This window comes from Physella acuta, unplaced genomic scaffold (genome assembly GCF_028476545.2).
Source record: "Physella acuta isolate Inbredline_101_S28 unplaced genomic scaffold, ASM2847654v3 ptg000658l, whole genome shotgun sequence".
NCBI classification, from domain to species: Eukaryota; Metazoa; Mollusca; class Gastropoda; family Physidae; genus Physella; species Physella acuta.
The window spans coordinates 1,104,450-1,120,830 of record NW_026732177.1 but is presented as its reverse complement, the minus strand read 5'-3'; the positions used below and the strand labels follow the sequence as shown (position 1 = coordinate 1,120,830).

At 35.4% G+C, this 16,381-nt stretch overlaps 1 protein-coding gene across 1 annotated transcript; it reads right to left on the bottom strand.

The window, feature by feature from the left end:
- Positions 1 to 1,637: 1,637 nt before the first annotated feature.
- LOC131948699 (xaa-Pro aminopeptidase 1) lies at positions 1,638 to 16,021 on the bottom strand. The gene is made up of 22 exons (XM_059310366.1): positions 15,919 to 16,021; positions 12,635 to 12,696; positions 11,882 to 11,998; positions 11,513 to 11,576; positions 10,815 to 10,919; positions 10,355 to 10,450; positions 9,862 to 10,020; positions 9,444 to 9,539; positions 9,214 to 9,295; positions 8,760 to 8,901; positions 7,767 to 7,877; positions 7,249 to 7,335; positions 7,018 to 7,068; positions 6,732 to 6,793; positions 6,410 to 6,559; positions 6,055 to 6,115; positions 5,447 to 5,516; positions 5,149 to 5,253; positions 4,932 to 5,009; positions 4,692 to 4,768; positions 2,948 to 3,046; positions 1,638 to 2,688 (listed from the first exon to the last, which is right to left on the bottom strand). The coding sequence occupies exons 1-22, from the start codon at positions 15,956 to 15,958 to the stop codon at positions 2,494 to 2,496; spliced, it is 2,109 nt and encodes a 702-aa protein (XP_059166349.1). The 5' UTR covers positions 15,959 to 16,021; the 3' UTR covers positions 1,638 to 2,493.
- Between the last annotated feature and the right edge of the window lie 360 nt (positions 16,022 to 16,381).

Sequence of the window (16,381 nt, the reverse complement as noted above, 5' to 3'; positions counted from 1 at the left end):
GCGCCCGGGGACAAACTTTTCGATTTGCACCCCCCCCCTCAAGATTTCGATTTGCATACCCCCTTCAAACTTTCAATTTGCACCCCCCCCCCCTCGAGATTTCCATTTGCACCCCCACCCCCTCAAACTTTCGATTTGCACCCCCCTCAACCTTTCAATTTATTTTTTCCAACCCATTTTGGCGCCCCCTAAGGTCGGCGCCCGGGGACATATGCCCCCCGCCCCCCCCCCCCCCTCGCTACGCTACTGCATTAAGAACGCGATGACGTAGCAATTGTTTTGGTGAATTCTTTTGATTAATTAGGGGGGAGGGGGTAGAACACTGACGTCATTATTTGGCGGTATTTCGTTTGTTCGGGTTATAGATAATGAAACAAATTAATAAACAACAACATGAGATCCTATATGTGCCCACTTAATGCCACGGAAAATACATTTCAAGCAAGATTCTATTTGTTAAAATTCGGGTATTTTATTATAATAAATAGTATTGTGAACAATCACTAAATATGTAAGGAATAAAAAGAATGTTAAGTACAAATTCTGATTGTGTAAATAATACAACTTGTGATCTACTTCTCAATCTTCTCCCTTGAATAGTCTATTGCTTCCCTTCCTTAACCACAGACGACAAATTAATTTGAGAAATATACATTATCATGTTTAAATTAATTTGAGAAATATACATTATCCTGTTTAAATTAATTTGAGAAATATACATTATCCTGTTTAAAATAAACAACTCATCTAATGGTTATCTCAAAATTAAAAACCATTTTCAAAGAGCTGGGTACATTTCCTAACATGAGTCAGGTAGGCAAGCATTAGTGAGATTCTGTGAACACAAGCCCAATGTTTAGCAAAGTTTACATTTCAAACTTTTACAATTCTCTCATGTTCATTTGCTAATCGTTATTAGTGTGTGCATGTGGATTTCTTTAATGCATAACTTTGAAAAGTTGTACAAATGTAAAAACACAGTATACAAACATTCCAGATGGGGAACAAAAGATTGATCAAAAGATTGATCAGGTGATACAATGGAAGTGGAGATGTGGACAACTGGCTGTAAATGACCGACCACATGTTAATCTGGTTCATGTCTGTGTAGCAGATTGGTGGAAAGGAATAACTCATTGTAAAATAAAACTATAAGTAATGTAAAATATACCGTTATAAGTTTAAAAATCTAAAGTAAAAGGAAAGTTACCACACACAACCATGCATACACACTAACACATACACAACAGACATATTCAACACACACATATATATATATTTGTTTTGAAAAAGCATATATATATATATATATGATATATATATATATATATATATATATATATATATATATATATATATATATATATATGTATATATATATATATATATATATATAACATATATATATATATGATATATACATAATGTATACAGGATATATATATATATATATATATATATATATATATATATATATATATATATATATATATGTAGGATATATACATATGTATACATATGTATATATATATATATATATATATATATATGTATGTATATATATATATATATACATGTATGTATATATATATATATATATATATATATATATATATATATATATATATATATATATATATATATATGACTGTCCAGCTAATGTACTGCTAGGATGACTGTCCAGCTAATGTAATGCTAGGATGATTGTCCATCTAATGCTAGGATGACTGTCCAGCTAATGCTACAATGACTGTCCAGCTAATGTAATGCTAGGATGACCGTCCAGCTAATGCTAGGATGACTGTCCAGCTAATGCTAGGATGACTGTCCAGCTAATGCTACAATGACTGTCCAGCTAATGCTACAATGACTGTCCAGCGATTGTTACAATGACTGTCCAGCTAATGCTTGGATGACTGTCCAGCTAATGCTACGATGACTGTCCAGCTAATGTAATGCTAGGTTGACTGTCCAGCTAATGCTACAATGACTGTCCAGCTAATGCTACGATGACTGTCCAGCTACTGCTAAGATGTTGTCCAGCTAATGTAATGCTAGGATGACTGTCCAGCTAATGCTACAATGACTGTCCAGCTAATGCTACAATGACTGTCCAGCTAATGCTAGGTTGACTGTCCAGCTAATGCTAGGTTGACTGTCCAGCTAATGCTACAATGACTGTCCAGCTAATGCTACGATGACTGTCCAGCTACTGCTAAGATGTTGTCCAGCTAATGTAATGCTAGGATGACTGTCCAGCTAATGCTACAATGACTGTCCAGCTAATGCTAGGTTGACTGTCCAGCTAATGCTAGGTTGACTGTCCAGCTAATGCTACAATGACTGTCCAGCTAATGCTACGATGACTGTCCAGCTAATGTAATGCTAGGATGACTGTCCAGCTAATGCTAGGTTGACTGTCCAGCTAATGCTAGGTTGACTGTCCAGCTAATGCTACAATGACTGTCCAGCTACTGCTAAGATGTTGTCCAGCTAATGTAATGCTAGGAGGACTGTGACTATAGCCAGAACTGTAGAAATTGTGAGAGTGGGTGTACTGCTAGCAGATGGCTCAATGCTGATTTGTTTTATCCGAGCATTCACCCAATTGGTAGCCAACACATCATCAGTCAATAGAGGAAGTAGAGTTTCTCTGATCTTGGCATTGTATTCATTCAACCATTTCACCTGCAATATGAACGTAGATCTATATACTTCTCCATTTCAGGGTACCAGTTTGTATGCTAGCCTACATAAAATGTATTTAAAATTATTTTAACAATAGGTGATTTCTAAGTTGTAAATAAATCAGAAAACAGGATACACTATCTGAATCGTTCTACTAAAATCAATCCACAATTAATTGTAATGTTACAAAAAACGAAATCTATTAATGTCTGGAGTAGAACAAACTAATTTTACAGCTGTTTTTAGCAAAGGATCTCACCTGGTTCTGGTTCATCAAGCTCAGCTCAATTAGGTTGGTTTCAAACGGCACCAGCGTGACCGGGACAAACTCAAGAAAGGTCTGGTTGGCTGTGTCGTACTGTCAGTGATAGAACCAGATCAATAATTCAATAATTCAACTGATAGAACAAGTTAGATAAATAATTCAACTGATAGAAGCAGGTAGATAAATAATTCAACTGATAGAAGCAGTTAGATCAATAATTCAACTGATAGAAGCAGTTAGATCAATAATTCAACTGATAGAAGCAGTTAGATCAATAATTCAACTGATAGAAGCAGTTAGGTAAATAATTCAACTGATAGAAGCAGTTAGATCAATAATTCAACTGATAGAAGCAGTTAGATCAATAATTCAACTGATAGAACAAGGTAGATAAATAATTCAACTGATAGAAGCAGTTAGATCAATAATTCAATAATTCAACTGATAGAAGCAGTTAAATAAATAATTCAACTGATAGAAGCAGGTAGATCAATAACTGAACCCAGTTTGAAATAAGGGGAAGTAATTTTTTCAAGGATGCAGAGTGGATAACATTTGGTAGTGTGGGTAACATGTGGTAGAGTGGTTCTGTAGAGTGGGTTTCATGTGGTAGAGTGGGTAACATGTGGTAGTGTGGGTAACATGTGGTAGTGTGGGTAACACGTGGCAGTGTGGGTAACACGTGGCAGTGTGGGTAACATGTGGTAGTGTGGGTAACATGTGGTAGTGTGGGTAACATGTGGTAGTGTGGGTAACATGTGGTAGTGTGGGTAACATGTGGTAGTGTGGGTAACATGTGGTAGTGTGGGTAACACGTGGCAGTGTGGGTAACACGTGGCAGTGTGGGTAACATGTGGTAGTGTGGGTAACATGTGGTAGTGTGGGTAACATGTGGTAGTGTGGGTAACATGTGGTAGTGTGGGTAACATGTGGTAGTGTGGTACTTTAGAGTGGGTAACATGTGGTAGTGTGGGTAACATGTGGTAGTGTGGTACTTTAGAGTGGGTAACATGTGGTAGTGTGGGTAACATGTGGTAGTGTGGTACTTTAGAGTGGGTAACATGTGGTAGTGTGGTACTTTAGACTGGGTAACATGTGGTAGAGTGGGTTACATGTGGTAGAGTGGTTCTGTAGAGTGGGTTACATTCAGAGGGGAGGGCGGGGGGGGGGGGAGGGGGGGTACATATGTTCCTGGGCGCCGACCTTAGGGGGTGCCAAAATGGGTTTGAAAAACTAATTGAAAATTTGAGGGGGGTGCAAATTGAAAGGTTGTTCCCGAGGGGGCGCCAAATTGAAAGTTTGTCCCTGGGCGCCGGGAAGCGTCACTACGCCTCTGGTTACATTTGGTAGTGTGGTAGAGTTGGTTACATCTGGTAATGTGGTAGTGTAGGTAACATCTGGTAGTGTAGTAGAGTGGATAACATGTGGTAGAGTGGGTTTCAATTGGTAGTGTGGTAATGAAGATTTGGTAACATGTGGTAGTATTGGTTACGTGTGGAAGAGTGGGTTACGTGTGGTAGGCTGGTACTGTACATCACATTATGTACAACATATAAACAGAAAGACCATGTATATATCACATATTTTTTTTAAATTCTGAGGTTTGGTGGCCTTGTAACTTTGTTATATTGTGTTACAAGAGGTGGGTATCAAATATCACTCATGTGTGCTATGTTAAATCTGTATGATCCCTTATGAATTTTGTTTCAGTTTTGATAGAAAAATTGTAGCAAAGTACTTTAGGCTTGAAAGGAGAAGTCATGACTATTGTTTCCAATCGGATGCCAAAGTTTTCATCCTCATAGTATCCTGGCTCTGCAAATAAGAAAATATGTCTCAGCTGGGGGGAACTAAAGTCTGAAAAAAATGCTTTTTTAATACACTCACAAGCCCACCTTTTAAAGTAAATAATATCACACTTAAGATATGTGAAAAGTTTAAATTGTTAAATGAAAAATTGTATGAAACAAACTCTCACCATCTGAATAAAACTGGTAGCTTTTAAGTGGCTCATCACTAACAGATGGACTTGAAACAATAGCTATACGTCCAGGGCCTGCAGCGAAATATTTCTTTCATAAATTTAATCAAACTTCATTTTAAAATACCTTGCAACTCTGTAACATGATAAACTAACACAAAATACATTATTTCTTTTAATTTTAAATTCTGATACGTTTCAAAAGAAAAAATACCTTCATGAACACTGAGATAGGCTCCTATGCCATGCCCAGTCCCATGACGATACACAAGCCCCACATCCCAGAGTTGGTATCTAGCAACAGCATCAATCTGACGCCCTAACATAGAATAGCATTTGTATAGAAAAATTGTGTGACGCCCTAACATAGAATAGCATTTGTATAGAAAAATTGGGATGGTTAATTGAGACTTGTATATAGTTAGTGAAATCAAATGCTCTTGGAATAAGAAAATTAAAAAATTGAGCAATTAAGTTTTTGAAATTTAAAAGAAAATTAAAACACTTCTAACCATATAATCCCTCAGGCCATTTGAGCATAGCTAAGTTGATTGATGACATCAGAACACGAGTATAGCACTCCTGAAATAAAATTATTGATGACATCAGAACACGAGTATAGCACTCCTGAAATAAAATGATTGATGACATCAGAACACGAGTATAGCACTCCTGAAATAAAATGATTGATGACATCAGAACACGAGTATAGCACTCCTGAAATAAAATGATTGATGACATCAGAACACGAGTATAGCACTCCTGAAATAAAATGATTGATGACATCAGAACACCAGTATAGCACTCCTGAAATAAAATGATTGATGACATCAGAACACGAGTATAGCACTCCTGAAATAAAATGATTGATGACATCAGAACATGAGTATAGCACTCCTGAAATAAAATGATTGATGACATCAGAACACGAGTATAGCACTCCTGAAATAAAATGATTGATGACATCAGAACACAAGTATAGCACTCCTGAAATAAAATGATTGATGACATCAGAACACGAGTATAGCACTCCTGAAATAAAATGATTGATGACATCAGATAGATAAAACTAAAATACCAACATTCCAAAGTAATTCAAAAATTATGGCACAAAATTTACTTTTTCATAATTGGTTGGATTCCCATAATGCATTGTTCTTGTAACATCAGTTGTGCCATCTCTGTAAAATAATTAGTAAGTCTGTTATTGTTTAATTAAATTAAAGCACATGTTTCACACAAATGTCAAATAAAGAAGAAAAATCATTTACCACTAGGTCTATTACTTTCAAATTAATGCCATGAAAAATAACTGAAAACAACTTTTTCTTAATCAAACTATTCCATAATGAGTAAAAATACTATTGAATTAAAGATAAATAAAAATTCAACATCTAATTATCAATGATAAAATGGGAAAAATAAATGGAATTTTTATTTTCTTTGATGACATTTAAGTGCTATGGAAAAGTTACAAGTATTGTCCCCCTGAGTCTAGGAGATAGAGACTGTCAGTTGAAATTTTTTTGTCTGTGTGGTTCAGTGGTCGATAGTGGATGATTGCTCCATTTGATGAATACCCAGAGATAGTTTCAAAGCTCAGACCTCTGTTGTATTCAAGTTTCCTGTAACAAGGAGGAAAAGTAAAACAACCAGTTGCATTAAAAAATAGAACCACTTTTCTTTACATCAAATTCAGAGTAATTATAGAAAATCATTTAACAATTTTAATTAATATCATATCTGGTAAGACAGGAGCTTAAAACAGAAATAATCAAATGAGCTTGATATTCTTACTTTCTTTGCTCATCTAATTTAGCACCTGCAGTAACTTCAGTCCAATGTCTGCCTTCTTTAATCTAAAACAGAATTTAGCAGTCTTTTAAAATTTTGTCACTTGTTTAACAAGAGTAAATTCAAAAATTAACTTGTCAATTTGAAATCTTTGTACATTCCAGAATCTCATGCAATACATAGGCCTACATACAATTTGGGTAAAGGCAAAAAGTCATGAAAGTTATGAGAGAATGAAAGAATATTATAGCTTTCTATGATAAGATAGTTAATTTGGAATTTTTTGTACCTCCTTTTCCAAGAATGCCAGAAACTTTATAAGTGCTGCAGAATCTCTGTTCTATAAAAAAACAATAACTTAAAAGTTAAATGGCAAGCTATATTTTTCTTATGCAAAAGTCAATAGAATACACTTTAATTAAGTTTAATGTATAGTTAACAGTAATGCATAATATATAAATAGAGTTCAAAATTTACATTTTAATATGTTAGATAACAAAACATTAAATTATGAACATACGTAAGCTCTCTGCATGCCTTCTCTTTCTATTTTATTTTTTACAGATTTATCAATTGCGAGTGGAGACTTATCAATGAGACTTGAATTCTGTTAAGGTAAGAATGGTTTTATTACTTATTTTCAACCCACCCTTCAGTCACATAAAGGCATCTTTTTTTCTATTTGTAAAATAACTTAAAGACTATACTATTATATGAACATATCAAACTTTTTTCCACTAGTAAATTGATAGTCAAAGTTACTTTTTAAAAATACTTTCCCTTTTCCTACATTTTGCTTATTTCTCAGCAGCTACTACTGTTTGCAACAATTTTTTGGGGTTAATTTTTTAAACAGACTAAACATATTTGGAAAAATAAATTTTTTAAATAATAAAACATTATACCAAAATAAAGATGAAGGTGTAACAAAGCATTGATGTTTAGACAAAATATGTGCCAACTCGTTGATTAGAAAACAGGTGTTTTATAGATTTGATACCTCTTGTTTTCTAAATACCATTCATGTTAAAATCTGACCTGTACTGCACTGTACACAGCATAACTTGCACTGGAACTTATCCAAACTTTTTTTTCTTGTGCTATTGATTTCAAATCTTCTTCAAATGTTGCTTGATTGTACTCAACAACCTAATTTCATTAGACAAATAATTGATTAATACAATATTATTATAAAGGGTTCGGCGTGGTCGAGTCGATAAAGCTCATGGTTGTTAAACCGAAATGTCTTGAGTTCGAACCCTCGGGCAGATGAGGCTCGTTAGCTAGGGATAGCCACTCTTCTAGGAGAGACAACTCCAAAATCAAAAAACTGCTGCCTTGTAGTTTGTTCTTGGTCGGACAAAGGCTATGGAAGCAAATCCAAAAAGAAAAGCAGGCTGAAATCGGATTCAATGGCCTCAATGGCGCATAACAAGTTGACACATATCGTTAATTTGTGTTGGAGACGTGGTCGAGTCAGCAAAAAGCTCATGGTTGATAAATTTGAAAAAGTCTCGAGTTCAAACCCTCTGGCAGAAAAGCCTCGATCTGTTCCAATACTAAAAAATTTAGAATGAAGAAGAAGACCTTATAAAATAATATATTGATTACAGGTTGAATATGGAAATTCTTTAATTGGTTTAAAGTCCTGTACATTATAACTAAAAATTGTTCTAGTATTATTTGGTTGTTAATTCTTATGCAATAAAATAAATAAATAAACTAATAGTATTGGGAATATAACCATAACATATTTGGGAAAGAAAAGTATAGGAGATTCTATAAAGAGACATTTTCATTGACACAGAAATGAGCTTGAAGTCTATCTGAATGATGACAAAACTTAATGCTGTGTGGTGAATAGAAAAAATATCAATTCAAAACTGGATTTTTCAATGAATATACATAAATATACCCATCCATTATTAATTAAGTGAAGCTGAAAGATTATATTCATGTCTATTCTTTAGTCAATACAAGCTTTTTTTTTTTAGTAACAGTGTGAGTTAGCGGTAGAAATAAACTGTAGACCTCTACACATGTTCCTTCTTTAGCTTTGGATTGCTCACAGGTGCCAGAGGCAGATGTTTGTAAATGTTCTGCGAGCTTCACTTTAGTTTCAGGATCTATGGGGTTTGCTGTGAGTCTGGTGTCTTTATCAAGAATGTACAGTCTGAAAATTAGTTTTAAATTTAAAAAAAAAACTTATTATATTATGTTATATTTGTTCAAAAGTGTTTTCTTCATTTTATTATTATTATAAATTTATTCTACATATTTTTACTACATATTTATTCTACATATTTTTAATACATATTTATTCTACTTTTTTTTTATTACATATTTATTCTACATATTTTTAATACATGTTTATTGTACATGTTTTTATTTTATATTTACTCTGCATATTTTTATGCAAAACTTGAATATCAGTTTTAATATCTTCAATGTACAGCTCAACTTTTCTGAATTATTTTGTTCTCACCTGGTTCTTTCAAGTTCAACAATGGCATAGCTCAGAAAAAATGGTGTGTAGTGAACATCAGAACCTCTTAAATTGAAGAGCCCTAAACAGACATTTATAAAAAAATTAATCAATTGTAACAATTAAACCTAAGTATTAAAAATTGTGTAGGTATTCACTCTTTTATTTGTATATTAAATAAATAAAAATAAATAAGTGTATGAAAAATTGTGAGTAGATAGATATCTTACAAGCAGTTTCATCAAGGACATTGACAACAAATGCTCCTGCACCTTTGGAAGTTATATTTTCTCTTAGTGCTTTTATTTTGTCTACCCAGCTCACTCCTAGTGAAGTAGGACAAAAGAATCTGATAAGATATTTGTTCAATTATCTGTTTTTATGTCCCAAACTTACTTTATTTTCAACAGGTCATGAAGATAAATATTAAAAAATGGTTACATATAGGAAATGCCAATTTTGGGATAAACCCATCACCCCACCTACACATACACATGCAAATGCACACCTAATATTTTTAAATTAAAGAAAAATTACCTAAAGAAACCATGTGAAGAACAATTAGTGGTATAACTGGTTTACTTTTCAAATATTTAAATGTGTTATTTTATGTCTAGATAGAAGTGTTTGGAGAGGTTTAGAAAGTACCAGCAAATTTTAAATCCAAAGCATGAATAGGATTTTTGGCTTGTGGAGGTCGACCAACTGTCCAGGATCTGTCCACTGGGTTATTGATGCTATCAACAGGCAGCAGTGAATGGTGTTGAGACAAAGCAGACAATTTTTTCTGCAGGCTTAGGAAGGATGCTAGGGTAGTACAAAAAGTCTTTTATTTCATTAAATCTTTCTTTTTTACAGTTTAGAACTACAAAATTAAAATATGCATAGATCTAGAATTTTTTTTTTTTTTTTTAATTTTAAAATTTTAATTGTAGCAATTTAAAAAAAATGACAAACTTAAAACTTATAAAGTTTGTACCCTTAAATGTAAACTGAAATCAATTATTGTATGGCAGAAATGGTTTAGACGTACAATTATTTGGTCTATAATTCGAAATTAAATTATAAATAGTGTTTCTTTATTTAGGCCTAAAAACAATTTATAATAAGAATGAGTTAGAATTTGTCAAAAAGTTTCGACCTTGGCTGATCAAACTCTTGTCAACACCGATGTGGCTGCTTGCATTGGGTAGGATAGTGTTTAGCCATTCTTCTATCGTAGGAGTACCAGCCTCCCCTGATATAAAAAAAATAAACACAGATGATTTTAAATTCCGTATGGTGAATTAACTGACACTCACAGTTAAACATTCAATTTGAAAGTATAGTTGCAGGTATTATTGTTATTTAATTTTTCTGGGGCATTACAGAACAATAATAGTAATAGGTACTGTCTAAAAGTATTACAAAGTTCAAGTGTAAATCACACATTTATTAAAGCTGATGTTTCATAATTTGTTTTTGAAACCATCTGATCTCAGCCACCTTATTTCTATAAATTACATTTCAATATTTAGCCCAATTTAGTGAACTTTTCTTTCCCCTTACCTGCCTTACCGTACTGACCAGCCGACCAGCCAGTTCTAATGGTCAAGCTTTACCTGATCTCATAAGTATCCAGTTACAGTCCAGACTTTGCTCAGCCTCCAGAAAATATCTGCCATCTGTCCATAAGGCGGCGCTGCTCATGGTGACCACAGCGGTCCCTGGGGAGGTCAAGGTTGTCATACAAGTGAAACATCACTGACAACCTGCAACACTGACAACCTGCAACACTGACAACCTGCAACACTGACAACCTCTCACACTGACAACCTCCCACACTGACAACCTGCAACACTGACAACCTGCAACACTGACAACATGCAACACTGACAACCTCCCACACTGACAACATGCAACACTGACAACCTGCAACACTGACAACCTGCAACACTGACAACCTGAAACAATGACAACCTGCAACACTGACAACCTGCAACACTGACAACTTGCAACACTGACCATCCGAATCACTGACAAACTGTCTCAATGACAACCTGCATCACTGACAACCTCCCTCACTGACAACCCGAATCACTGCTATTTTAACTTTAAATAAGGCCTTTATTCTGCTGCCTATACTATAATCTTATTGCATATGAATACATTGATATTAGGATTAAAATATCCCATCAACCTCAAGCACAAAGCAGCCGAAAAAAAAACAGTGAAAAAAGGCCTTTGTGCCTACAATTGTAACCGTTGTTTGAATAAATTTGAATAAATTTGAATAAATTTGAATAAATTTGAATCTTACCAGCCGAACCACTGAAGCCTGATATGTATGCCCGTCTCTGATCATATTCTGTTGGGTACTCGCTCTGGTTGTAAACAAACTTGTTAGAAACTTATTTATAGCACTAAGCCATATATACAGGCTATCTCTGACGACTGTTAATAGGCCTATACTACAGTCAAATAAAGACTAAAGAGTATGCAGAGGCCTCCACCAGAAATACAGGCTGCTGGTGATGTAAGCCACTAAAAAGTGGATACTAGATGAGTAGATCTAATTGTAATACGGATGTTGAAATCTAAGTGAGGTAATCTTGTACTTTAATTTTTAAAATCATTTTTTCCCCCTAGAATTTATTGCAAAAGGAAAAAAAAATCTGGCCATTCTCACGTCATGAGCATCTTCTGATCCAACAATGAACGCTTGGAAAGAGCCGTCAATTCCCGCAAGAGCTGCCCTGAATGAAGCGAGTCGGGAAGTTGTGTTGACTCTTGTACTAGGAGGCGGCTGGTGAAAAAAGGAAACAATTAACTCGTCGTATTTTGTGTTCTTTTCTAAAGCTCAAATTGCCAACACCTTAAGTTGGATGTAAAAAAGAATATAAATTTATAAAATATTCAATCATTATGACCAAAAGAAAAACAAAACATAGATGCCCAGAGCCAGATATGAGAAGTTAATGAGGTCAAACAACGTTATAGCTTGAAGGATCATGAAGTCTACACACTTAAACGATAAGTCGGCACTGCATCATCACATGGTCTTTACCTTTCTACCTTTCAAGGTCTGGGCGGTGTGCAGTTTTTCTTTTAGAGATCTTTCTTCGGTGATGGTGGGACAAATTTTCCGGGGGGTGGGGGTGGGATGGCGGACGCTAGCATATATATATATATATATATATATATATATATATATATATATATATATATATATATATATATATATATATATATATATATATATATATATACATTTTCGGAGGGGGGAGGGTAGAGGAGATGCCTGAAAACCACTCTAGTGGTATCGATTTTGTAGGTGGACCTGAGTTTATATTTTGTGTAAAAAAAAAAACAATAACAGAGACACATTTGACGACAAATTTACGTTGTATTTTGTTTACAAATTAAAAAAAAAACAACTCACATCCCCTGGTCTGCAGTTTGTTCTAGTCTGTAGTGTCTGGGCCTTCGGTGTCTGGCAGTGGGCTAGGAATGAAAGTGTGTAGTTAGCAGGAGGTAAGGGGGGGGGGGGAGGGGACAGGTTGCTTAACTTTATCGAATTTAATGTTGCCTCAACAGTTAGTGCTACATCAACAGTTAGTGCTATATCAACAGTTAGTGCTACATCAACAATTAGTGCTACATCAACAATTAGTGCTACTTTCAAATAACGATAACTCTTGGATGTAGTAGGTGACTGATATCTGTGTAGCACGACTTTAAAAATAACGATAACTCTTGTATGTAGTAGGTGACTGTCTTGTGTGCACGCTACACAGAGCAGAGTGTAATCGTCGTCACAGCCACCTGACAGGTGAGACCAGGTGTACACATATGTAATGAGGCTAAAATTGAAGGTTACAGCCAGACCCTAAATTAGCAAGGGAAGAACTGTTCTCTTGCTCCACGTAAGTTCTGTACAGCCACGACTTCACAAGAAGTTAAAATAGGGAGGGGGGGGGGGGGTGGGAGTAGAAGGTACAAAAAGATTCTTTTAGGACAATAAACTGTAACATCAAGTCATCCATCAACCTCTCGTTTATTTCTTTTTTCACTGGTTCACATAGTGAGACAAATAAAGTGAATATTTTGTAGCCCAGTCAACTCTAATTGTGAGAATATTTTGTAGCCCAGTCAACTCTAATTGTGAGAATATTTTGTAGCCCAGTCAACTCTAATTGTGAGAATATTTTGTAGCCCAGTCAACTCTAATTGTGAGAATATTTTGTAGCCCAGTCAACTCTAATTGTGAGAATATTTTGTAGCCCAGTCAACTCTAATTGTGAGAATATTTTGTAGCCCAGTCAACTCTAATCGTGAGAATATTTTGTAGCCCAGTCAACTCTAATTGTGACAATATTTTGTAGCCCAGTCAACTCTAATTGTGACAATATTTTGTAGCCCAGTCAACTCTAATTGTGACAATATTTTGTGGCCCAGTTAACTCTCTAATGCCGTAGCTAACCACATACATAGATGATTACAATGACATACTAGATCACGACAACGACATACATGAATCGCGACAAAAATAAACGCGGATATCGTCTTATAACAGAGTAGCGTGCCAGTCCCCGCGCGTTGTCGCGGGGTTAGAAGGAAGTCAGACGAAAATTTTTAAGAGGGTTTCATCAATGCGCTACCATTCAAATATTCTTAGACGTGAGACTTGTTTTCTAAAAGTGAGTTATTTTAATGTAAACAATGCCTGCACTACATTCTTGGATCATATTTGTCGGCGCAGGGATTTGCCTACACTACCGCACAGCACACCTCAGGGCATTCTGTATGAAAGCCTTGTGTGTACATTAATCACTCTCAGTAATAGTGAGGAAGAACGCACTTCGGCTACCGTTCGGGTGTCAGTGACGTACAGGGGCGCTCGTGGGAGCCCCCTGTTACACTACCGTAGGGCCATGCGTATGTTCCCCTGGCTAGGTTTAATAAACGAATGTCGTGTGCCACCGAGTCAATATTATAGGGTGTTCTTTAATACTAATGTAAACGCCACAATGCTCACGGTATAGCCCTGGGGGTCAGTTCTCAATTTGTGGGGGCGCCGGCGGACGTGTCTATTTAAATTTAGTGAACGACTATAATAATACATCTTATCCATATTCTATCGCACTCTTTAAAACGAACTTATGCGCCATAACGCACAGGGAAAGCCCGGGGAGCCAAATAGCCCACTGTGGGGCGCCAGAGGACGCACCTGATTCGATTTAGTGAGAGTAACCCATTGTATCCATAGCCAATCGCGCTCTTAACAATATTTCTCACAGAAGAGCGCTAGAGACGCGCCTGATTCGGTATGGTCAACAATTATTGTTACCCATCATGTCTTTAGTATTTAGACCTTTTTAAAAAATAAACCGGGAGTGATCTCCCCTAAACTTTCTCGAATATTCTAATATAAAATTACGAGGGATGGCAACTCAGGACATAGACAATATTTGTTATCCATTTTTAATTACTTAAACTTTTTATAATAGAATAGAATCTCGTAAAAAAAAAAGAATTGCACACCAAGTGAAAAGTTTCCCTTTCAAACCTGACGGTCTATGGGGCACGTTCACTTGTTTCTGTGACCTCGGCATATGAAGAGACAGTGTGGTCAGCACTATGCCCAGCCGCCTTTACTTTCCCTAACAGGAGTTAGGTACCCATCAGAGTTAGGTGGACTCAGGGACGGTCTACTGACTTGAACTCGGATTCGAACTCGAGACTAACGGGTTAGCAGTCCAGCTCTCTACCGCTAGACCACTCCGTCCCACACCAAGTGAACACCTACTAAAATGTGTATAAAAGTGCGGGATATTATTAGTACTTTATAAATTTACATGCGTTTTTTGAGAAATCGGAAATAGCGTAAATTAGTACTTCCATTCAACGGAAATTACTCAAAATTTGACAGAAGGTAGAGAATTAGATCTTTTACTTACGTGTGAAATGTCATGCATCTATCTAAAATAGTACGCAACTTATAGGCTTTTGAAAAATTCAAAGTAGAAAAAGTACCACTTCCGGTTATCGGAAATCGCTCAAAAGTTGATACGGATCTATGATTTTGATAAAATACTTATATATGAAATTTCATCAACCTAGCTGTAACGGTACTCAAGTTATCGTGCTTACACACAGACACACAGACAGACAGACACACAGACACACAAACATACGGACAAGATTGCAAAATTATGTTTTTCCGCATCAGTGAGGTGTAAAACGTCGAGATTTGTAAAAATCTCGATTTTTTTTTTGTGCACGATTACAAGACTTTCTCTATACTTCGTATATACGAGAAAGTAAAAATGAAAGATTTTTGTTCATCTGGTATTTTTGATTCTTTTGAAAACATACGTTAAGTCGGTCACCTGACCACTTTACAAAATCCCCCCCCCCCCCCGTTAGCCTAACAATTCACTTATTTTAACCTACCGATATTTGTTCCCCCCCCCCTCCCCACCACCACCACCACTGTAACACGAGAAAAGGAAAACATCGTCCCAGTCAATCCCCATGTCAACAAGCCCTATATCCTGTCTCAAACGTATTCTAGACTGTTGCACTACTCGATACATGCAGGCTTACTGGGACTATCAGTAACCGAAATATCTAGTCGACGATTAGTTTCTAAACCACACATATTATGCTCTGTTTGAGCTCAACATTACGAAAGTAGAAAGGGAAATAACTGCATGGTCTCACCTGAGAGCAGCCACAGCGCAAGGAAAACCAACCGTCTCATTCTACTTGGCAAACCGATTGTCAGGGGTGGGTGGCCAGATTTTTAGGCCTCAAGCCTGCTGTGCTACCGGCAGAGGCGTACATACTCCAGTCTGTCATGTGGATTATCACATGCCATTTCTTTACCCCCCCCCCCCCCACTGACTCTTTCATGTTATCTCATTATGTCTTATTCTGTTTATATATATATATTTATGTATATATATATATATATATATATATATATATATATATATATATATATATATATATATATATATATATATATATATATATATATATACATATATATATATATATACATATACATATATATATATATATATATATATATATATATATATATATATATATATATACATATATATATATATACATATACATATATATATATATATATATATATATATATATATATATATAT